The sequence below is a fragment of the Quercus robur genome, chromosome 9 (assembly GCF_932294415.1).
Source record: "Quercus robur chromosome 9, dhQueRobu3.1, whole genome shotgun sequence".
NCBI classification, from domain to species: Eukaryota; Viridiplantae; Streptophyta; class Magnoliopsida; order Fagales; family Fagaceae; genus Quercus; species Quercus robur.
Genome location: NC_065542.1, coordinates 42,133,464 through 42,157,930, shown reverse-complemented (window position 1 = coordinate 42,157,930; position 24,467 = coordinate 42,133,464). Strand labels below are relative to the sequence as shown.

The following is a 24,467-nucleotide window of genomic DNA, read 5'->3' as shown; positions in this document are numbered from 1 at the left end:
TAATACAAACCCATATGTCTTGGGGGTCAAAATACCTTGCTAAAATTACTTCATGAATTAAATCTATCTTAAGTTTTAGTGGTATTAATCACAGGCCAGCCCAAACTCAGCCAGAAGCTTGCCCAAACAAAATGGGCTGAGCTCAGAAGCTGTACACTTTAGAATTGAATTTGGGCTGGGATGAGCTTGATGAGCAGACACTTATTTGGGACGAGCTTAGGCAAGCCTCCATCCCACCCAATTGATTGATCTATGATCAATTCAACATCCTTACCTAAAAGTAGCTACTGTTAATGTGCAAGTAGATTGTCTCATAATTAAAACTGAGAGCAATTTGCATTCAAATTAATCTGTCATTAATATGTTTTAGAAGAGGATGTTTAAACTTACTCCATCATGTATTCCTATTTGTTAATTAAAAATCCACATGATCATTCAATAATTGCTTGTCTTGGTAAAAAAAAAATCCTTAAAAGAAATAACCATATTCCATGTAGTATACAGGTCAAATTATCCTTCATAAGGCACCATGTTGCTGATGAAAATATGAATACATTTTATCGAGAGTGAGGACTGAGGCAGCACATGGTTTCAATTTCTGTAAGCAGTCATCCAAACCAACAGAATTCAAAAGCCTATGTAACTATCATGTGCAACATGTGAAAATACAGGCAACATGCATGTACTAGTTAGTGGAACTACAATCTGTGAACAGTTTATGATGATTTACCTGAGGAATTCCCATGCATGCATTATAAAGTTGTTGAAGTTGCTGTTTATCACCCTCAAGGGGAGATGTAAGCATATTCCGAGTTCCTGATAAAGAAAGATATGATCAATAGACAAGAAAAGCTCAGAAAGGAGAACAGACATTAAGTATATGCTGTTTCAAAACAAGACGCATAAACTGTGCTCAGTAGCACATGCCCTCTGACTGTTCATATTTTAGTTGTCACAGTCTCAACTATTGATCATTTAGGGACAAACTCAAAAAAGTAAAAATTTAACTGGAGCAGTTCTATCAATTTAGAGTCGCTAAATAAGCCCATCATGATATCCCTTTCTCATTAAATTAAATTAATGACAAAAGGAGGCTATAAAAGCAAGAGTCTAAAAGAACATTAAACATTTGTGTAAACATGTATGAAAATTGTTTATTAAAACTTTGGAACCATATGGCTTCTAACTTTTTTGAGGCGCAAAAATGTGTCCATGTGCAGATACCAAGTACAACTTATTTATTTTTAATGATAATAATTTAAAGTAAAAAAATAAAAATGAAAGTGAGACAATCAGAATGCCAAAATAAGGGGCCGTTTTGTAATGTTGTTCTAATAACGTTGTTTGTATTTTTTGGAAATATGTATGGGTGAAAAAGTGTATGAAAATACGTGTAATATTGTTTAAACATTGAAAACTATTGTTCAAAACATCCTACCAAACAGCCCCTAAATGGTTAGACACATTCACTTTTAAAGGTATGCCAGGTTTAAGATATTGCTACCTGCACTATAGAGGTGACATGCTACTTACATGATTATTATCACTTCAAAGATAAAAACAGCCAATTCAGTATTCAAAAGTTCCATTTCTCCATACAGGTAGGCATGCTAAGAGCAAACCAGGTCACGAGGCTACAACACTGTTTGCTTCAGTTCTATGTTTACAAAATATCTACTAAAAAGATAGGTATCCCCCACTCCATAAAAGAAAGCAAAAAAGTTTCAGACTAAGACATCATGATAATAGCATTTATATCACAAGAAAATCATGACAAATAGAGATTCTTCAGGGTCCACATAAATTAATTATTTATGTAAAAAATATTTCCATTATAAATGATCCAAAGATAATAGTTTCATTGGCAAGAAATTACTAGTAGGCTGGTCAAATATAATGACTGCTGGATCCTTTTGCTGAAACTTGGGTTCCTCAATTTTGGCCTTCCAAAGAGCAATAACTGTACGAGGCCGTGCTTTCTGTTCATTGATCAAAATTACAGTTTGAAACAAATAAATGACAGTAGCATATGAATGTGTAAGACAGTTCCTATAATTTGAAGAACAAACCATAAGACATATTACACAACTCTTAGAAGGAAATAATCTACAAGTTCAGCTTCTAGCCAACCGGTATTTGAGGTTGTTGTAATGATGGCTCAACAAATTTTCGAGATTTTCCACCAGAAAGGAGCTTTGCTAGCTCATCATGGTTTTCCCAGTGAGGATTTCCCCCTCTATAAGGATCTTAAACTACTTCTTAAATGCATCATTTGGTTTCTAAAAATCTTACTTGGATCCAAATTGTAGTGTTTGAGTTGCTATAGCCACACTCAGCAGTCCTGTTGATGGCTGGTGGCTGATTGATTATTGTTGCTGCAGCAATAAATTTCTCACTTATTTATGTGGTTCTTTGGCACTGCCACATGGCATGAGAATGGGTACTTATCATTGTGCTTCATCTTTCTCTGCCATAGGAATATTGATGGCGTTTTCACTACGATGGTGGATAATGCTAGTTCAAATAACACCGTCATTATCTACTTAAAGGGAACTATTAAGAAGTGGAAAGGGACCATTTTGGGACATGAATTTTTACACATGAGATGAACCTATAAGCATGTTGTATTGGATCCTTAAATCAGGACTTTTCTCTCATAACTGATAGATAGCAACATTTTCAATGACAATAAGTACGAATACATGACGCCGTCATAGTTATTGGTATCTATCTTGAGGAGGAGGACTGGGCAACTGAACAAAGACTGAATTGAGTAAACCATCCATCAAAGCCCACCTTTCCTTTACCCAAAAAGTTAATTTAAATTTAAAGGAAATTAAGGAATATTGCTTATTTAAAATATAAATATAAATAAAGGGATGAGGGAGATGTGTATGGTAGACAAGATTTTCCATCAAAACTTGCCAGTGAGCTCTAGCTCAAATGACATTTCCTCCTCCCTTAATAATGAGGGTAAAGTCATGCGTTCAAGACCCACAGGGTGTGTGTGTGTTACTTACCAATAAAAAAAATATTTTCCATCAAAAATCTCACTAAATGACACAAAAATAGAATAAAGAGATTAAAAAAGAAAAGGGACTAATAAGGCAAAAAGATAGGAAGCCTTTCTTAGTTTCTTCTATCATAGAACATTTTCAATTTAATTCATGCCTTTTAAGTACAAACAGGTGAGCAACTAAGTAACCAAGTGAATACCTAGAAAGAAAGGCTAAGAAACATGCTCACAGTTATCTTTGCATGCAAGAAAGGCAAAAGGGACATCTATGCTCCTATTTGAGGAGGGAATGTCAGAATTATCAATACTTGGGATCATACTACACTTCTACTTTTTAAGCCATACTTGGGATCATGCTAGCCACATTGTGGTAGTCTCTCTCATCATCATACAATTTCATAACAGGTTTTGGCAACAAAAAAGACAATATATTTCAACAAACAATGAAATTCAGGTCATAATACTACCAAAAAGCTCCCCAATTACGTTCTGCCGTACCTGCAAATCAGGATAAATGAAGAGCTCCATTTTGCGAGGCGTTGTAGAATTACTGGAACCCCAAGGTATAACAACAACCCAACTGCAAGTAATGAACTCTAATCAGTGCATATGTATATGCATTGTTTATAATAACAGAACACTTCAAATTTCCCTTTGAAATTAAGAGTAGATTTTGAATCTATAATTTGCATTGGCAAAGTTCCAGTGGTGCTGGAATATTAATGACATAACATTGTTTTTACAAGAAAAATGATTCTGTGCAAAGAGCATAACATGAAATGAATTAACAATAAATAAAAAATGAACGCTATACAAACATTTCTCTTGATAACAGTTGGGGCGTTAATGCTTCAAGAAAGCCTGGACCATAAAATTCCCGCAGCCAGCCAGAGAAATAGCAAATACTTTTCTAAAATGCAACAAATAAAAAGTAAAACTTTAACCTTATGAAACCATAAAGATACAGATAGAAAAATTTTGAGTAATTTTTTACTTCTACATCTGTCAAGCATACCTCAATCTCACGAACAACACTGGCATGCCCATTTATTCTAGCAACATCAAGTGGAGTTTGAGAATCATCGTCCCTCACCAGAGCATTTGCTAAAACATGAATCAATAGACTAGGTCTTTCAATTTGCGACAAATAATTGTTACACTAGTAGATAATTTATAGGTTTATTACAGCAACAAAGACATAACCCATATTACTAGTTTATGACAAACCTCCATGGGAAAGAAGTAACTTAACAGACTGTGCCAAGCCTCTTTTTGCTGCATGATGTAAAGGAGTACCCGCATGACGCCCTATTACAAAAATAATGAAGAAGATTGAAATCAACTTACATGTTCATAGTAGTATTATTGGCTAAACTTCCATACAAGCTTAACTTATTACCTTTCTCTGTTATTGGTAGCATTAATATAAATTAATCATTACTGGTTTACAATTCAAATATGAATCAAATTAAACATGAATAGCCTTGTATATGTTATGCAACGAGATAACTGACTTTTAAAAATGACATAGCCAAATAGCAACTACCATTTATAAAATAATAACCAATGACCCATTGGATAATGTAAGTACTTTCATAAGCATACCAGGACTGTAAGCATTGATATTGGCACCCAATTCAATCAGAGTTTTGGCAACATCAAACAATTCGCGATTCATGCACGCCACAATGAGGGGGGTCTTTCCTTCTCTATCAGCCCACTGTAACCAAAAAAAAAAAAAAAACTCAAGTCTCCATGTAAACACACACACATAGAGCAATCATATACAGCTTCACACCAAATTATCAAGCATTATACCTGACGTATGAAGTATTCAATTTGAGAAAAGATAATACATAACTTCCACCATTTCTTTCTTATCAATGTCAAAGAGAATGATGTCACTTCTTTGTAATTGACATAGAGGAAATACACTAGATACGGTCTCAACTTAGTGTCTTATGAATGGAGGAAGATAACTAAATAATGAAAAGGTCAAAGCAACGTTGCCAATCAAATTGACAGGAGTGACCTTTTCATTAAGCACCTTTTCAATCTCTCAGATTATCACAAGACAGAAATCCCGAGTTCCAGATTTGTCACGCAGAGCTATCATTGCTTCAGTCATGAAGTGGACCATCTGGATCATAATTTGGTCGATAAGCGAAAGAAAAAAAATGGTAACCCCCAAGCTGATAAATAGTTCTCTCACCACATTTCTTATTTCAATTGAAGAAGCTTCCTACGGAGTATAGCACAATTTGGCATCGAAGTTATGTGATGGATATTCGTTATATTATATCCAGTCCATTTCTAATAACTAGGATTTAACTACTTCTTCGTTTTATAATTCAATTGATATAATAATTGGGATAGAGGAGGATTTGAACCTTGGTTCACCTTGTAAAGGAGACCAGACAATGCCACTGAGCTACAAGGCTCTTGAAAATACCTATACTGAAGCTTTTAGTGTAACAATATTGATAACTACCACCAAAAAAAAAAAAAAAGACCCAGATGAAAGCTTGTCCTGAGTTGATAAACTTTTTTATTCTTGATTTATTGTTACACAAAATGTTGGTTAATTATAATGACCTTTATTTTTGTACACTTAATTCCCAATTACAATGTGAAAACCCATTACTTTTGCTAGGATGTCCCAAACATATAAAATATCAAGAATAGTATGTAAATTTGAAGGTCTAAATAGTTTTTTTTTTTTTTTAAGTGGAGAGGATGAGGAGCATTGTGAGGTTTACCTCAAGGCTAACACCTTCTTCGCAAAGAGCTTTAATGGCTACGACGTTTCCAGTGCTGACCAGTTCATAGAGCAACTCTGCTCTAGGGCGTGGTTTGTTCATGGCTTCAAGATTTTGGCCCATAATTCAAGACTAAGAAAAACAGAAGGAAAATGACAGAGTCTTGAATTTATGAGTCAACAAACCCACAAAGATTCTCAAGACAGAAGAAAAAAAAAAAGACCAAAGACAGAGTCTATGGATTCTTTAATAAAAGGGTTTTGCTTTTGAATCACACACTCTCTCACTCAGCACTAAGCTGTGTTTCAGTTCTACATCCAAAAAAAAAAAAAAAAGCTGTGTTTCAGACTTCAGTAACTTCGTATTGAAGGAATGTTCAGTGACTTTGCTTTTTGATCAATGCTTTATGGTTCTTACCAATAACTACTCCGCACTCACCACATTGTAAAACAAATTGTAAAAAAGTTTATAACTCCTTAACGTATTCCTTTTTCCAAAGGAAGTTTTTAATATTCTTAATATTATATTTTTTTCAAATGGAAAGTTGCGTATATATCACAGATTACACTTTTTAACTTTGCTTAAAATCCAATTAAGTTGTTTAATTTTCAATTTTGTTCAATTTAGTTACCCGATTACTCTTCGTCAAAATTGCACCATTAACTCTCAACTTTGTTCAATACAAGACTATATTGTTTTAAAGGTTCTTAACTGTTCAAATTTGATGGAGACTAATGGAATATGAATTGAACAAAGTTGAAAGTTAAATAACTAAATTGTATGAAAGTGAGTTAAATGACTAAATTGAATTTTAGGCAAAGTTAGAAGGTTCAATTTGTAATTTAGCCTTTCTTTTTTTAACGAAGTGAATAATGTAAATTACAACTTATAACTAAGAAAGATATACTTATGTTAACATGTATAGTCCATTGGAGTCTAGGCCCACTTAATTCTTATATTGCATTACAGATATACTTGTACCCATCTGCCTCTTTTATATATATATATATATATATATTTTTTTTTTTTATATATACATATTTGTTTAGTGTATGTATATAAGAGAATTTTCAAAATAATTCAAAATATGTAATTATGAGCCAAGTGATTTTCTCTTGGAGCCAAATTAGTAGTTGATATTGAGTAACGGGTAATTATTGAATATTTTCGGAATACTATAAATGCATAGTCTTCCTTCTCACATAATTGTAAGTCCTACTAATTAAATTCATGATGAGACACATAATTTATATGAGAGAGAAGAATACACATTTATTGTACTCTTGGAGTATTTAATAATTTTCCATGAGTAACAGTAGAAGAGCCGAATTTGGTGCTAATTTTGAGTAGCGGTAGGAGGATTTTGTGTGATTTTCATATTTATTGTTCTGTTATCCTTTTGTTTTTGTGTATTGCTGACTTATTAGGGAGAAAAAAGTCCCAACTTGGACAGAAGAGTTTGAAATCGATCACAAGGAAGTGGCTTAGTAAACATCATCAAGCTGATGAGAGGTACAAACAAACTTAGTGACACGATCACCTTGAGCAAACTTAGTATGTGCATGAAAAACCAGGCTAACCGACTTGTATAAGGTACTGATGTTGTCACAAAAGAGAGTAGCCAGAGTACGTAAAGGGATACCAAGGTCACGTATTTTAAAGGAGATCCAAGTGACTTCAAGAGTGGCAGTAAGCATAGCTCGATACTCTGCCTCTATACTTGAGCGAGAAAGAAAACTCCATAACCATCATGGAGCGACAAGTAAGAGGACAACAAGCCCAATCAGAATATTACAATGTATAAAAATCAAGTGTGTTGTCACGTAGGAGATGAATACCAAATTTGAAGGCATGGATTGTAATTAATTTCTAACCCATAACTACCTCACAAAGCTAAGGAGCGATGGGTTATTTCTAGCAATCCAATTGACTACCATACCTTCCATGTAATGCCAAGTGTCTTCTACTTTATTATCTGTATATATTAAGAGGATTCAGAAAGTTAGTTATTATTTTTTTCCTTGTCAAAAATACCCCTAAATTAATTAACCAACAACTTAAAAATGGGGTTAAAATAGTTTATTAGCAAAAGAAAGTTAGTTATTGGTTTTTTTACAGTAAAAAATGCCCCTACCTAAAACTTAAAAAATGAGTTAAAATAGTAAATTGATAAAAATAATAAATTTCTACGCCTTCCTGCTTCTAATAAACTCCTACTTTTATGTTAATTTAAATTCCTACTTCTACTTTCTAACTCCCTACAAAATAGGATCACTCTTTTATTAGTTTTAAAACTTCTCCAATCTACAAAACTCATCCCACGTATTCATTTTTTTTTTTTTTTTTTTTTTTGTGATTGAAAAAAGTAGAAATCCCAAATTATAATAAATGCATATTATTAATTTTTATCCAAAAAATAGAAGAGTCTATACTACTATTTAAGAGGTTTCCTTTGTTTAAACTGGTTTTTTTTTCCTAAAATACCCCTATTTTCCTATATTTAAGTAGAGACAAAACTAAAAGATAATTTGATAAAACTACTCATTTTAACTCCTACTAAAACATTGCCAATAAAATAGGACCACATTTTTTTGGTGATAAATAGGACCACTCTCTTGGTTAAACGTTTTCAATTTTTTTTAATAGAATTTGCTTTCCTTGCTCCAAGATCTCACGTTTGTTTGCTTCTTCTTTTTTTTTCTTTTTTCTTCTTTTTCTTCAAATATCTTCTTATTTATTTTGAATTAAAAAAAACACTTATTAAAAAACTATTACTATAACTTCCCATCCATATCCTTAAATTTAGTAAATTATTAACACTAGCTAGCCTCAGAGCGTGAGCTCGTGCTCAAAAGCTCTTCTATTTTTTTTTTTTTTTTTTTGGGTAAAGGTTAATAATTTGCATCTATTATAATTGGGATTACTACATTTTTTAATCACAAAAAAACCTAGGGGTGTTATTACCTTTTTCGGTTATTAGTAGTATTATTATAAATAAATCATTACTGATTTATGTATCAAAGTTTAATCAAATTAAACATGAATAGCCTTGTATGTGTTATGCAATAAGATAAGCTTTCAAAATATGACCCATAGCCAAATAGCAACTATCATTTGTAACATAATAACCAATAACCCATTGGACAATGTAAGTGCTTTCAAAAGCATACCGGGACGATAAGCATTGACATTGGCACCCAATTCAATTAGAGTTTTGGCAATATCAAACAATTCATGATTCATGCACGCCACGATGAGGGGGGTCTTTCCTTCTCTGTCAATCCACTGTAACAAAAAAGAACTCAGTCTCAATGAAAACACACAGGAGAGCAATTGTATACAGCCTTGCACCAAATTATCAAGCATTAGATTTGACATAAGAAGTATTCAGTTTGAGAAGACAAAATTAAGACATCACTTCTTCGTGATTGACATAGAGGAAATGCACTTGATATCGTCTCAACTTATGTTCTTAAGAATGGAGGAAGAGGTCTAAATAATGGGAAGCTGAAAGCAAAGTAGCCTATCAATTTATTTTTGATAGGTCTTTTAATTTTTGATAGGTGAGTAGCCTATCAAGTTATTCAAAAAATAAAATGTAGTCTATCAAATGATTCAAATCAACAGGAGTGGCCTTTTCATTAAGCACCTTTTCAATCTCTCAAACTATCTCAACAAAGAGATCCCAAGATCCAGAATGGTCATGTGGTGCTATCATTGCTTCAGTCATGGAATGTGACAACAGTAGTCAAGGCATGACAGTCGTGAAGTGGACCATTGGAATCATATTTTGATCGATATGTGAGAGGGAGAAAATGGTTATCCCTAAGTACATATTTCATTCTCTCATCACATTTCTTATTTTATTACTACGTGTTGGACGCGGGTGAATATGAGTCCTTAAAAGACCATATTTTCCATAGAAGAAGTTTACTACAAATTATAGTGCAATTTGGTATCAAGGTTATGTGATTGATATTCATCATATTCCAGTCCATTTCCAATAACTAGGCTTAAGCTTTTCTTTATCTATTTATTTTATAATTTAATTGTCATGAAAGGAGACCATGCAATGCCACTGATCTGGGGGGCTCTTGACAATAACTAGACGGTCTGTTTGGATAGAACTTATTTTGCTGAAACTGAAAACTGAAAACTGAAAATATTGTAGCAAAATAATTTTTAAATGTGTGAATAGTACCGTGGGACCCATTTTTAATGAAAAAGTTGCTGAAAAGTATAATTTGTGGGTCCGTGAACAATGCACGTATACACTGTTCACTGTGAAAGTCAACATTTGCAGTTACTGTTAAATGAACAGTAACCGCATTACTCCAAAACGCGTGAAAAAAAAAAAAAAAAAAAGAACAAAAACGCAGCTTCAGAAACGCAACGCAACAGACGTGGAACCCAAACACACAATTAAGCTTTTACTGTATCAATATTAATTGAGAAGTGCTATGTAAACAACATTTACATAACAAATCTTAAGTAATAAGTAATTATTGGTTCTAATTTGAACCAACCACTCAAATGACTTTTTTAGCCATCAATATTAATAAATAACAACCTGCTCCTTAAAATTTGTTATAAAAATTTTGTGAGCATTTCTCGCATTAATAACTACACAGAATAGACCCAATATCAATATGAAAGCTTGTCCTGAGTTGATAATTTTTATGATAATCGATTTATTCTTGCACACAAATGGTTGGTTATAAACCTTTTTTATACACATAAATCCCAATAAGCAATAAACAACGAAAACCCATTACGCCAGGATGTCCCAAAAATATCAAAAATCAAGAATAAGATGTAAAGTTGATGTTTTTGGAAACATAAACAATTAAACCAAAAAAAAAAAAAGGGGGGGTCGAGGAGCATTGTGAGGTTTACCTCAAGGCTAGCACCTTCTCTGCAAAGAGCTTTAATGGCTTCCACATTTCCAGTTCTGACCAGTTCATGGAGCAACTCGGCTCGGGGTCGTTGGGTTCAAGAATTTGGCCCATAATAACAAGAAATGATAGAGATATTCTGAAGCCAAAAAGAGGAAAAGAGTGAAAATACAGTGCAAAATTGTAATTCTCTGAATTCAAATAAGAGGGTTTTGGCTTGTGTCTCGGAAACTTAGCAGAGAAGGAATGTTCTGTCTGACTCTGTTTCGGATGTTTTTGACAGGAAACTTCCCAATATTCATCAAACTCCTTTTTTTTTTTTTTTTTTTTAATCAAAGTGGATATTTGTGATTACATATTCACAATTTTACAATAGATGGCAATGGGGCGGATCATGTCATAAGTACTCGCCCCATCTCATTTTCGGGTTAGAAAAAACCCTGTGGAGTGAGAGTGAGATAAGTTGGGTCCCAAATACCACCGCACACCCTTAGTGCAATGGTCACTCCACAAGTATAATTGTTTGTGGGGTGTGGGGAGCAAAGGTCGGGGTTCAAGTCTCCAGGAGGGAGCTTCACACACATATACACTTAGATTAGTCTAGAGTAGAATTCTATCTTGTATAAAAAAAAAAATAATAAAAAATAAAAATAAAAAATTTGGGTCCCAAATAAGTCAAATGTTTTATTAATTTTAGGGTAAATTACAAAGTTAGTCCCTACCTTTTATACCATATCTCAATTTGATTCCTTAATTTTAAATTGTGTCAATTTGGTCCCTAACCTTTCAATACCGTGTTAATTTAGTCCCTACAGTTAATCTTGAATGGAAATTGCTAATGTGGTAAACGGCCCAAATAAAAAATTATTTTTTTTGTCACATCAATAGACACCTGTACCGCCACATCAGAAAAAATAGACCAAGTTAAATCTGAAATATTGAAACACTTGAAAATCAAAATCCCTAAAATCCAAAATCTCTACCTCATCTCTGTCTCTTCTCCCCCTCTCTCTTCTTAGTCACCAAACTCACCATCCAAAATCTCTAAGATTATTACTTTTATGGTCTCTCAATTTTTCATGCCCATATGATAAGTCTAAAAAGTCACACTACTTCCATATTCAAAACAGATGCTTTGTTGATTTAACCTTGTTGCACACACATTTGTTTCACGGCCTTATCACTTTACAGATGCTAACAATAAACTCCTTGGTGTGTCGGGAAATGATGTGGGGACACAGTATAGATATGGTATATACTTCTATACACCTAAGCAAGAAAATGCAGCAAGAGTCTTTAGAACGACAACAAAAGCTCTTGAACAGGAAGATTGTAATTGAGATACTACCTACCAAGAAACTCTACTGAGCAAAGGAATACCATCAGCAATACCTTGAGAAAGGCTTGGGCTGTTTCAGCTTTAAACAATCTACTTTTAAAGGCCCCAATAACCAGATCCAATGCTACGGCTAAAGTTAGTATTAAGAGGGAGCACCAGTCAATGCATATTCTTGTTGTGCCTTGAGGTTGTGGTTGTCTATAGGTTTGTGCTTTTGCCAAAATTGAGAGACTTGGTGCCACCAGAAGATAGAAGCATCGTCGTCCTCATTGCTGTTTGTAAGTTCAGATCTTGAGGATGAGGGAGAAGAGATGGAGATGGGTGGTGAGTCTAACTAACGAGAGAGAGAGGGAGAAGAGATAATGATGAGTTAGGGATTTTGGTTGTCACGTGTTTTAGATTTAATTTGATTTTTTTTTAAATGACATGGAGATACAAGTGTCTGTTGATGTGGCAAAAAAAAATAATTTTTTATTTGTGTCGTTTGCCACATTAATAATTTTCATCCAAAAGATAACGGCAGGGACTAAATTGACACGGCACTAAAAGGTTAAGGATCAAATTGACACAATTAAAAGGTTAGAGACCAAATTGAGATATGGTGTAAAGGATAGGAATTAGCTTTGTAATTTACCCTTAATTTTAATGAGATGACTTCTGATGAACACAAGGAAATCAGTAAGGCTGAATGTCTCGGGCGTTGCTGATCTCTGTGTTACTTGGAATATCCTGAAAAGATGAACACAAAATTAGAGGAGACCGGGGAAGACCGGCCAAGAATCCTTCGATGGTAAAGTTAGTATTTTCGGAATTCCAATTTGTATGGAAACGTCTGAATGCCTTACCTTCCTGTAGAAGAGCCCTTATATAGTGCTTGTCTGAGGCAGTTACTTCTCCTACCATTGTGGAGTTCGGAAGACTCGGAGGTAACTTCCATAACTGTCAAGGAAGTTACCTTATTTGGCCTCTGTTTTCCACAACCGTTTACTGGGGAAACGGTTTTGTAGCTTGACAGGAAAACAGAGGTCGTCTTGAGTATGTATTCAAAGATTACATTCAGGACGCAAAGTGCTCGTCCAACCTACTTCACGAACGGACGAGCTTATCCTTGGACGAACATGATCTAGGCTAGTCAACTCTTCCTTAGGACAAGCCATATGGACGAGTTTCAGGAGTTGGTCTATTTCATAACACCATTAGTTGCCCCTTCGTCTATATGGATCGTCTAAGGGAATGTGTAGCTTGGCATCATTTCCCTGGACATACATATTTAAAGTCTACAGTTAGATGTGCCACGTGTCGTTATTTTATTGGTGACCTGTTTCGTCGATTTATTTTTTCAAGGGGTAAGCCACGTGTCATATCTTGGTTGGTTGTGTCGTTTCGAATACCCAGGTTAGATGTCTATAAATAGTGGAATTCCTCCTCTGCCCTTTACATTTCTGAAATTTTCCTTCTCATCTTTAGGTTTTTGGTTTCCAAAAAATGTCTGAAACTGTTATTTCTTCGTCTAGCAATAGTACAAAGAAAGCTATAGACGAGTATTATGATACAACCAGTGATAGTGGTTCTAGTAACAGTAGCCATAGTAATGAGGAGAGTTCTACGGACGAGGGGTATACCTCTGGTATCCTTGGGCTTCCTTTAGAAGTTATCCAAGAACAACTTAGGAAAGTCTCTGGTTCCCAAGCTGGCACCTCGTCTAGTGTCCCTCCGTCTAGTCCTTTGGACGAAAAGGAGACTGTTTATAGTTGTGCAGTAGGTATTCATTCCAAAACGAGTGAGCAAAGGCTTAACAATCTTAGGGCATGGTACCAGATTCCGGATGAGCTTAACCCTAGGTTGCCCATCCGTGGAGAATGGTGCTGCAATCCCCGTTTTAGGGTAGGTGTCTATGAGGCTTATTTCTTGGGGGGTTTTAGGTTACCATTGAAAGCATTTGCTAGAGAGTTATTGGTTAGGTTAGGTTTAGGTATATTTCAATTCAACCCTAATGCGTGGAGATTAGTTATCTCTATGCAAATTTTGTGGAGGGAAGTATTTGGAGGGGACCGTCCTCTTACTGTGGACGAGTTCCTCTTTTGTTATAAACCTTCAGAGATAAATCAATCCCTTGGCTTTTACCAATTCACAGCTAGGGGTAAAGATTGTAGATTAATCAAGTCCCTGGCCTCGTCTGACAGGAATTGGAAGACAGAGTTTATCTTTGTCTCCAGTTTTTGGGCAGGGAACCCTGTGGTCATTGGCAGGGACCCTTTTGCCCCATATTCTGGGGACTTAGGGAACCTTCGTCTTGAAGGTACGTCCCTTCCCTTTTTCACCTTTCTCTTTCTTTTATCTTATTTTTTATTTGTTTTTAACCTTTGTTTATTATCTGCTTTATAGGTGTTAAACGACCTCCCTTAAGTAAATTTCACTATGATCGCGTCAATAGGGCTCGTTTTTACATTGATAGGGATTTTCATTCTTTGGTTACCCTACGACGTCTTGCCAAGTGGGGACTAGGTCTTGAACCGTCAGACGAGGCTATTGCCCACGAGGTCACAGTGCGAAGAAGTAAGTTTCTATCCAGTGGTCATTTTGAACATCCTGTCATACTTCTTGATCTATTTATAATTCATCACTTATTGTTATTGTTTTTTGCTTTAGGAATGTCAACAATGAAAGAAAACAAGGAGAAAGAAGTTGTAGGTGAAGAGAATCGTCCTGAGACTCAGTCTTAAGCTCGTCCTTTGGCTGGGGACAAAAAGAGATCTTTGTCTAAAAATCTGGATTTGGGAAATCTCCCCAGCCAACGAGGCAAAAAGGCCAAGCATGGGTCATCCCAAACAGTCAAGCCCAACCTTCCCTTGTCTCAACCGCCCGTCAAAATATATGACGTGGACTCGTCCACTCTAATTAAGACCACCTCGTCCAAGTCTCCTCTGCCCAAGACGACTGTGCCTGCCACATCCCAGCCTTCTCAATGGGTCCCTTCAAATATTATTGAAAATGAAGACCTAGCTTGGGAGCGTTTTCAGAAAGCTGTTTTAGACGAGGACATAAATACTTGCTATGACATGTCCTTAAAGGATTTTGAACATTCTGGTGTTCATGATCTTTTTAAGGTAAGCAATCACATTTTTTCCTCGTCTTTGCTAAAAGATATAATTATATATATTTTCATCTCTTTCATTTTCATTCATCCATTTTTCATCTCTCTCTCTCTCTTTTTTTTTTTAGGCTATGTCAAAATTTATTGCAGCATCCAGGCAGGCCACAGGATTGGACAAAACGAGGATCTTGTTAGAGACGAGGATTCAGGAGGTGAAAGAAGAATCTAAGAAGTGGGCTGGGGTAGTTGCCAAGGCTAAGGAGAAGACAACGGAGCTACAAAACTTAATTGAGGAGTTAAAAACTAATGTAGTGGAAAATGATACTCGTCTTGATCATCTACAGAAAAAGAACAACGAGCTGAGTACTCTTCTTTCCAAGGCTAAAGAAGATGCAATGACTGAGTTCAAGGCGTCCAAGCAATACACTGATTTTCTGGACGCCAATTATACAGCGGGGTTTGAGGATTTTAGAATGGATGCTATGGAAAACTTCCCTGAAGTGGACTTTAGTTCCATTAAACTCAACCTGGTTGCTGCTACCAGTTCTTTCCTTCAAACTAGCTCTGAGGACGTCAATGTGGAAGATGACGCTACTACCCAGCCACTTCAGGACAACCCAAATTCCAATGCCCCTTCTTCATAAGACGAGACCTCTGTATTTAGATTATACTTGGTATTTCTTTTTCTTTTGGTTTGATCCATTGTTTTGGATCTTTTTATTGTAACCCAAGTACATTTTATCTCGTCCATGCTTTTAGGACGGGCTTCTAAACAACTGCCTTTTGGGCTTTTTATTTTAACTAGGGTTTTTTGGACTATGAATGTTTGTTTCCTTTCTATCATTGTGTGGACAATTTTTTTTTTTTTTTTTTTAACAATTGGTTTCACTCTTGACTCGTCCATGATAGAAGTTGTATTCATTCATCCTTCTGAATTTTGCGAGTTATTTTATAAGTATAGCTCATCTTTTAGGGATGACAATACTTTTTTCCTCAGCTTTATTCTTTCTTTAGACTTGGTAGCTAGTTTTACATTCCATCCATAAGTCTAACTTTTTTCTCGTCCAAATAATTGGATTGTTATAGTTGGCGTCTTGCTTGACATGAAATATTCATGTATGCATTTCCTCGTCCATGGGTAGGACTGATGTATTAAAGGCTTTACTTCGTCCATTATCTGGACGAATACGCCTTGTTTTTCCTTGCTTTACCTTTGGGGAAGCTTATAGACGTTACATCTCCGCGTCCAGAGACTTTACTTGTCTTGGGCTTTTAGCCTTCTTGTTGATTATTTTGAATAAAAACAATATAAATACTAAAAATTCACACAACATTATGTATATAGCATAAACATTGTTTATAGGTGAGGCATGTGCTTAGAAACTAATGCCTTTAGGGAATTAATAAATACAACTCCATAATCTTGTCCATAGCTCACGACACACAACTTTAAAGACTAGTATAATTTTAGGAAATTAACACATGCACAGTTTATATTTAAACAGACTTTGAAACAAACTTTTAGCTGCTCGTCTTAGGTAATGCTCGTCTAGACTAGGACTTTACTGGTAATACCTTCTTAGGTGTTCAACATGCCAAGGGTGTTCCAACTTCCTCCCGTCCAAAGTTTCCAAGTAGTAGGATCCTTGCTTTTTGCAATTGATAACTTTGTAAGGTCCTTCCCAATTAGGTCCCAGTTTCCCATGAGCCAGGTTCTTGGTTGCCAAAGAAACCTTTTTTAGGACGAGGTCTCCTATGTTGAATCACCTTGGCTTCACCATTGCATCATATGGCCTAGCCATTAGGTTTTTGTACCTTGCTGTCCTATGTTTTGCGTCCGTCCTTACCTCGTCTATTAGATCGAGGTTTAAACGGAGTTGCTCCTCGTTATCCTTATCCTGATACATCGTCACCCTATGATTAGCCATGTGCACTTCTGCAGCTATGACTGCTTCGCTTCCATAGGTTAGCTTGAAAGGAGTTTCCCCTGTAGGGGTTCTCATCGTCGTCCTGTACGCCTATAGAACACTTGGTAGCTCATCTGGCCATACTCCCTTTGCCCCTTTAAGCCGAGTCTTGATGATTTTCAACAAGGATCGGTTTGTAACTTCGGCCTGACCGTTTGCTTGGGGATGGGCGGGCAAGGAATAATGATTTTGAATTTCGAAGTGTTCACAGAAGTCCCTGAAAAGTGCATTGTCAAATTGTCATTCATTGTCAGACACTAATACTCTGGGCACCCCAAACTTGCACACAATGTTCTTCCAGACGAAGCTCTTGACATTTTGTTGCGTGATACTTGCTAAGGGTTCTGCTTCTACCCATTTGGTGAAATAATCAATATCCACCACCAGAAATTTCATCTGCCTCATCCCAAGTGGAAAGGGACCCAAGATGTCTAACCCCCATTATGCGAAAGGCCATGGGGCCATCATCGGTGTGAGATATTCTGATGGTTGTCTGGGGATGTTACTAAAGATCGCAGATCTTGACATATGTCTTGGCATCAGCTTGCAGATTAGGCTAGTAGTAGCCTACGCGGACGACTTTGTGGACAAGTGATCTAGCTCCTGAGTGGTTGCCACATGCTCCTTCATAAACCTCCCTCAATACATAGTTGGCCTCATCCGAAGCTAAACACCTCAAATAAGGTTGTGAAAAACCCCTTTTGTATAGTACCTTGTTCATGAGGACGTATTTGGTTGATCTGTCTCTGAGCTTCCTAGCCTCATCTTTTCCTTTTGGAAGCTTTTCGTCCTTCAAGTAAGATAGTATTGGAGTCATCCAATTTTCTTCACCCTCTATCTGCTGCACCTCTGGAAAGTCTATGCTGGGTAGGTATTGAATTTCATCAAACTCGTCCATTACTTCGCTCGCTGAGGATTCTTTTGCTAAAGTATCTGCTTCCATATTTTCTTCTCTCAAGATTTGAATGAAATCAGCTTCCTTAAACTTCTTTACAAGGCGTACCACCTTATTAAGGTACTTCTTCATTCGTTCTTCTTTGGCTTCACATGTCCCATTTACTTGGCCTATGACTAGCTGAGAGTCTCCCAGGACGAGTATCAATTCTGCTTCCACAGATTTAGCCAACTCCAACCTTTTAAGAAGGGCTTCATACTCAGCTTCATTTTTGGTTGTTTGATACTGCAGACGAACCTTGTACTTCAATTTATCTCCCTCCGGGGATAGTAAAACAACTCCTATTCCTCCTGCATGCTGTGTAGATGATCCATCCACATGGACGATCCATTTCTTTCTATTCTCCACCTCGCTTAAGTCTTCATAACTCGGAGTGAACTCTGCAATGAAATCTGTGAGGGCTTGAGCTTTTATTGCATGCCTTGGTTGATATCTGATGTCAAATTCACTAAGCTCGACAACCCATTGGATTAGTCGTCCTGCAGCTTCTAGCTTGTTCATTGCTTTCTTGAGCGGATGATCGGTCATGACATTGATGACATGAGCTTGGAAGTAATGCCTTAGCTTCCTGGAAGCCGTTATCAATGCAAAAGCTAGCTTCTCTATTAGCGGATATCGTCCTTCCGCTCCCCTTAGTGCTCTGCTTGTATAGTATACGGGCTTTTGCACTTTTCCTTCCTCCCTTATCAATGCTGAACTAACGACATGTGGGGTAACTGCTAAGTACAAATACAACTCCTCTCCCAACACAGATGGACTTAGTAAAGGAGCCGTAATGAGGTAGATTTTCAAGTCTTGAAAGGCTTTTTGACACTCATTCGTGCATTCAAATGCCTTTTTAAGTATCTTAAAAAATGGCAAACATTTATCAGTAGCTTTAGAGACAAACTTGTTGAGGGCAGCAACTCGTCTAGTAAGAGACTGGACTTCTTTGATATTTCATGGAGGTTCCATGTTCAGTATCGCTTGGATCTTGTCTAGATTTGCTTCAATCCCCCTATGTGAAACCATAAACCCCAGGAATTTCCCGGATGACACTCCGAAAACACATTTGCTAGGGTTCAACCTCATGTTATACTGCCTAAGTGTGTTAAACATTTCCTACAGGTCGTCCAGATGCTGTCCCTCGTCCTAACTTTTCACCAGCATGTCATCTACGTAGACTTCTACATTCCGCCCAATTTGCAGATGAAACATGTGGTTAACCAACCTCTGATATGTTGCCCCAGCATTCTTAAAACCGAAGGGCATCACCTTATAACAGAATAAGCCTTGACTTGTAACAAAGGATGTCTTTTCTTGATCTGCGTCGTCCATCCTTATTTGATTGTATTCGGAGAAAGCATCCATAAAGCTAAGCAGCTTGTGACCCGCAGTGGAATCTACCAATTGGTCAATGCGTGGCAATGGGTAGCTGTCCTTGGGGAAAGCCTTATTCAGATCGGTAAAGTCTACACACATTCTCCACTTATCGTTTGCCTTCTTAACCATTACTACATTGGCCAACCAGTCTGGATAATAAACTTCTCAAATGAACTTTGGTACAGTAAACTTCTGCACCTCTTCTTTAATAGCATTGTCTCTCTCGGGAGCAAATAGGGGCGGCGCTACATTCATGCCAAGGTGGTCCCAGGACCACCCTGACTTGAAAAAAAAAAATTTATATATAATATTTTAAAATTTTTTATTTGCCTACTCTTAAAAAAAAAAATTAGGAACACCCTCAGAAAAAATTAGGAATACCCTCAGATTTTTTATTGCTAAAAATTTTGAACTAAAATCTGAAAAAAAAAAAAAAAAAAAAAAAAAAAAAAAAAAAAAAAAAATTGTAACAGAGCAAGCCCACCCAAGGAAAAAAAAAAAGCCCAACATCAATCCTAAATAACAGATGGTAAAGCAAACCCAACCTAAAAAAAAAAACCCAACCTAAAGAAAAACCCAACAGATTGTAAAGCAAACCCACAGATTCTTTAAAAAAAAAAAAAAAAAAAATACAAACCAAAACCTAATACGCTCAGCCGATTTTATCAAATGGTAAAGCAACAACTGATATTAGAAACCTAACCTAAAGAAAAACCCTCATTGGCGCGAGCGTGATGAACCAGAAGCACTAAACCAGAAGCACATCGGTGCAAGCGCGACAGCGCCTCGAGTCCTTCCACCTTCCTTGCGCGAGCACAGCCACATCGGGCATCAGAGATCGGTCCGATCCGATCAACGCTTGGCCTCGACCCTCGAGTCCTTCCGCCTTCCTCGCCTCACGTGTTGCTGCTGCAGCGCCGCCCCTCAGGCCTCCCTCAAGGTATTTCAGTTCTTTACACTCTTTTTCTCTCTTACATCTTTGCCTCTTTGGGTTTCTGTGGTCTGAGACTCTTTCTCTCTTTATCTGATTCTCTCTTTCTCTTCGAACTTAAATTCAATAAATTGGCTTTACAGCTTTAGCTTTACTTTATAAATTATAACTTTACTAAATTTGCCCCTGTTTTAACTTTATTGCGTTGGTGAGTTTGTCTTTTAGTATACTGTAATATGTGAATTGGCTCTTGTAGTGACTCTTGTCTGTTGGTGAGTTTGTCTTTTAGTGAATTATGATTTGTGAATTTATCTAATTGGCTCTTGTAATGGAAAAATTCTTAGGTAGTCCCGGAGTATAGTGAAATGGTGCTCCCTCCTTTCACATTCATGGTAGACCCCACCATGGATTTAATGAACGGACCCCACTATAAATGCGAGAGAAGGGAGCACCATTCTCCGTGCTCTGGGAATACCTAAGAATTACTTCTTGTAATGACTCTTGGTACCCACTAGGGGGTTAGTCTAACTGACCAAATACAGACAAAATTAAATTATGTTACCCACTTGGCAGCGGGTTGAGCCGCACATGGGGTGTATGTTACTGCACGGTGTGTGCTACTAGTTAGTAAAGAAAAATAATGAAGCAACTAAATAACAATAATTAATAATTTAATTAACCAATACATTATAAAAGACAAATAAATTAAATTATATTAGGCTAAACAATAATTAATAATTTTATAATTAATGAAATAACAATGCAACAAATGAACAAATTATAGTTTATAAAAGACAAACAAATTAATGAAACAACTAAAAAACAATAATTAATAATTTTATTAATATTTCAAATAAATTTATAGTTTATTGTTTATTCTTTTGCTAGAATTAAAGACAAATATTTGATAAGAAAACCACGTATCCAATAATTTTATAGATTGTGTAATTTATACTTCTTAAGGAACACCCTGAGAAAAATTCTTGGAATCGCCACTGGGAGCAAACACCATTTTCTTCTGTCGTATAGGCTTAGAGGAAGGATACACATTTAGACGGTGGGTAATGACACTAGGGTCTATACCCGGCATGTCCTCATGACTCCAAACAAACACATCAATACTTTTCCTCAGGAAACGGACGAGATATTTCTTAATCTTCTCTTCTAAATTTGCTCCAACCCTGGTGCACCTCTCAGGGTTTTTCTCGTCTAAAGAAATATCTTCCAACACTTCAATGGGTTTAGCCACCATTCTCTTTTCTTCAATACTCATCGTTTGAACTTGCTTGTCCATGGCCAACATGGCCAGGTAGCATTCTCTTGTTGCCAACTGATTTCCCTGCACTTGTCCTATCCCATGCTTCGTTGGAAATTTGACTGACAGGTGGTAAGTAGACGTAACTACTTTTCAACTATTTAAAGTTGGTCTTCCAATTATGGCATTGTAGGAAGATGAACAATCTACCACTAAGAAATTCACGTCTCTGGCTACCTGTTGTGGATATGCTCCCACCACGATAGGTAAAGTGACAGTGCCTACGAGCTGCACCTTCATTCCATCGAATCCTACCAAGGGCGAGTTTACTAGACAAAGTTGGTCTCGTTTGAGCCTCATTTGCTGAAAGGCAGGGTAATATAAAATATCTACTAAACTTCCATTGTCCACCAACACCTCTCTAGTTGTATAATCAGCAATAAGCAAAGTAATAACGATGGCATCATCATGGGGGTGGTGAACTCTTTTAGCGTTCGCGTCCGTGAATGTGATTGCTTGCTCGTCCGTGGTCATCATCCTTGGAGATCGTCCAGAGAGTTGAACATTCTGCACTACTTTCAGATACGTCTTCTTGGACATGGACGACTGACCGGCTGAACTTCCTCCTATAATAACTCTTATCTATCCAAGCGGGGGGCACGACGACTCTTCTACCTTCCCTTTCAACTTCTCATCCTTATGCTCTCGTCCAAGGAAATTTCTCAGCTTTCCTTCTCTTATAAGATTTTCAATCTGGTGTTTTAGATCGTAACATTTGCCTGTGTCGTGCCCATGGTCTCTATGGAAGTGGCAATACTTGTTTCTATTGCACTTATTGGAATCTCCCTTTATTTTCTCCGACCATTTCAAGGAAGGATCGTCCTTGATTTGCATAAGGACCTGTTCGAGCGGTATGTTCAGTGGCATGTATTGTTGACTCTGTGCTGAAGGACCAGCCCTCTTACAATCCCGATCTTTTTTATCTTCCGTCTGTCCCTTTTTAGGACGAGGGCCTTGCTTGGAGTGGCGCATGGGGTTTGCTTCCATTCTTTCAACTCTTTTCCTCTTCTTGGCTATGATCGCGTCTTCTACATTCATAAAGTTTTGGGCTGAATGGACGAGTTCAGCCATGGATTGAGGCTCCTTCTTATAAAGCTTGTGGATGAATAAATCAGAATTAACCCCGTTGTGAAAGGTTGCCAATAGTAGCTTATCATCCACCTCATTCACCATCAAGGCTTCCCTTTTGAAACGAGTGATAAAGGACAGTAGACTTTCATTCTCCCCCTGTCCTATGGTCAACAGGCTGGACGAAGAACGCTTGTGTCTCTGTCCCCCAATGAAGTTATTAACAAACAACTTACTCAATTCTTCAAAAGAACTTACCGAATTCAGGGGTATTTTACTGAACCACACTCGTGCTGGACCTTTGAGGGTGGTAGGGAAGGCTCTACACATAATTTCATCTGGGACCCCCTGAAGGTGCATTGTAGTCTTAAAAGTAGCAATGTGATCAAATGGGTTACGTGCTTCATCATACGAATCCAAGGAAGGCATCTTGAATTTTGGAAGCAAGGGGTGACCATTGATGGAAGCCATGAAAGGGGAATCTGTGCAATGAACTAGGTCCTCTACAGGATTTGTTCTTCTCATGTACTCCCTCATCTCATCCATAACCTTCCTCATCTGGTCGATCTCTCTCTCCAAGTGTGGCACCCTTCTTGATGTGGTGCCCCTTGATTGACTTTCAAGCACAGCATTTCTTCCATCTCCCTAGCTCTGGTCTTGTTCTTCCCCATATGCCTCATGCCGTTGCCTCCTAAGATTAATCTCCCTTGTCAGTTCTTGGTTCTGACGAGTTAACTTTACCATAGCGGCTGCCATGGATTGCACATGTTGAATAGAGGATGGTTACATGGTAGGTGCAGATTGACGATCGCGATGGGGATGACTAGAAGCATCCCTACTTTCTTGATGGCCTGGGCTGGTAGCCCTCGATCTAGTCCGAACCATTGCAGCATTTTTGTCAGAGAAAGGAATTGTAGAACTCAGATAAAATCTAACAAAACTTTTCCATAGACGACGCCAACTGATGAACACAAGGAAATCAGTAAGGCTGAATGTCTTGGGCGTTGATGATCTTTGTGTTTCTTGGAATATCCTGAAAAGATGAACACAAAATCAGAGGAGACTGAGGAAGACCAGCCAAGAATCCTCCGATGGTAAAGTTAGTATTTTCGGAATTCCAATTTGTATGGAAATGTCTGAATGCCTTACCTTCCTGTAGAAGAGCCCTTATATAATGCTTGTCTGAGGCAGTTACTTCTCCTACTGTTGTGGAGTTCGGAAGACTCGGAGGTGACTTCCATAATTGTCAAGGAAGTTACCTTATTTGGCCTCTGTTTTCCATAACTGCTTATTGAGGAAACGGTTTTGTAGCTTGACAGGAAAATAGAGGTCGTCCTGAGTATGTATTCAAGGATTACGTTTAGGATGCAAGGTGCTCGTCCAACCTACTTCACGGACGGACAAGCTCATCCTTGGACGAACATGATCTAAGCTAGTCAACTCTTCCTTAGGACGAGCCATATGGACGAGTTTCAGGAGTTGGTCTATTTCATAACACCATCAACTTCAATATTGAAGAGATAAATTATTTGAAATATAAATGAAAATGACGACCATGAAAGTACTAAATATTTTTAAAATGAAAATAAAAAATGTACATCTATCTATTTATATATATATATATATATATATGATATAAATATAGATAATATAAGATTGAAACGATTGTTGATTGCTCCTTATTGTGGTTACATAAATTAATCCCACATATATATTTTAAAATATTGAACATTTGTAACTTTTTTATTTTTTAATAGGCACCTTTG

The 24,467-nt window shown here is 36.9% G+C and overlaps 2 protein-coding genes across 3 annotated transcripts in view; both read right to left on the bottom strand.

Annotated features, from left to right (window-relative positions):
- The window catches only part of LOC126698469 (putative E3 ubiquitin-protein ligase XBAT34), a 31,517-nt gene extending 20,687 nt beyond the window's left edge, over nucleotides 1–10,830 (bottom strand). Inside the window, exon 1 of the mRNA XM_050395716.1 lies at nucleotides 10,672–10,830. The gene's annotated coding sequence lies outside the window, so the exon portion shown is untranslated. The remainder of the gene's footprint in view (nucleotides 1–10,671) is intronic.
- The window catches only part of LOC126698470 (putative E3 ubiquitin-protein ligase XBAT35), a 40,651-nt gene that overhangs the window by 2,108 nt on the left and 14,076 nt on the right, over nucleotides 1–24,467 (bottom strand). The window contains exons 1-8 of one of the 2 annotated variants that reach the window (XM_050395717.1): nucleotides 5,776–6,137; nucleotides 4,622–4,736; nucleotides 4,244–4,324; nucleotides 4,032–4,120; nucleotides 3,835–3,926; nucleotides 3,515–3,596; nucleotides 1,877–1,979; nucleotides 731–816 (exon numbers count right to left, since the gene is read on the bottom strand). In XM_050395717.1, the coding sequence (XP_050251674.1) occupies nucleotides 731–816; nucleotides 1,877–1,979; nucleotides 3,515–3,596; nucleotides 3,835–3,926; nucleotides 4,032–4,120; nucleotides 4,244–4,324; nucleotides 4,622–4,736; nucleotides 5,776–5,898 (771 nt within the window). In that variant the 5' untranslated portion in view covers nucleotides 5,899–6,137. Of the gene's footprint in view, nucleotides 1–730; nucleotides 817–1,876; nucleotides 1,980–3,514; nucleotides 3,597–3,834; nucleotides 3,927–4,031; nucleotides 4,121–4,243; nucleotides 4,325–4,621; nucleotides 4,737–5,775; nucleotides 6,138–24,467 lie in introns of those variants that run through there. The other variant, XM_050395718.1, reaches the window with a different exon arrangement.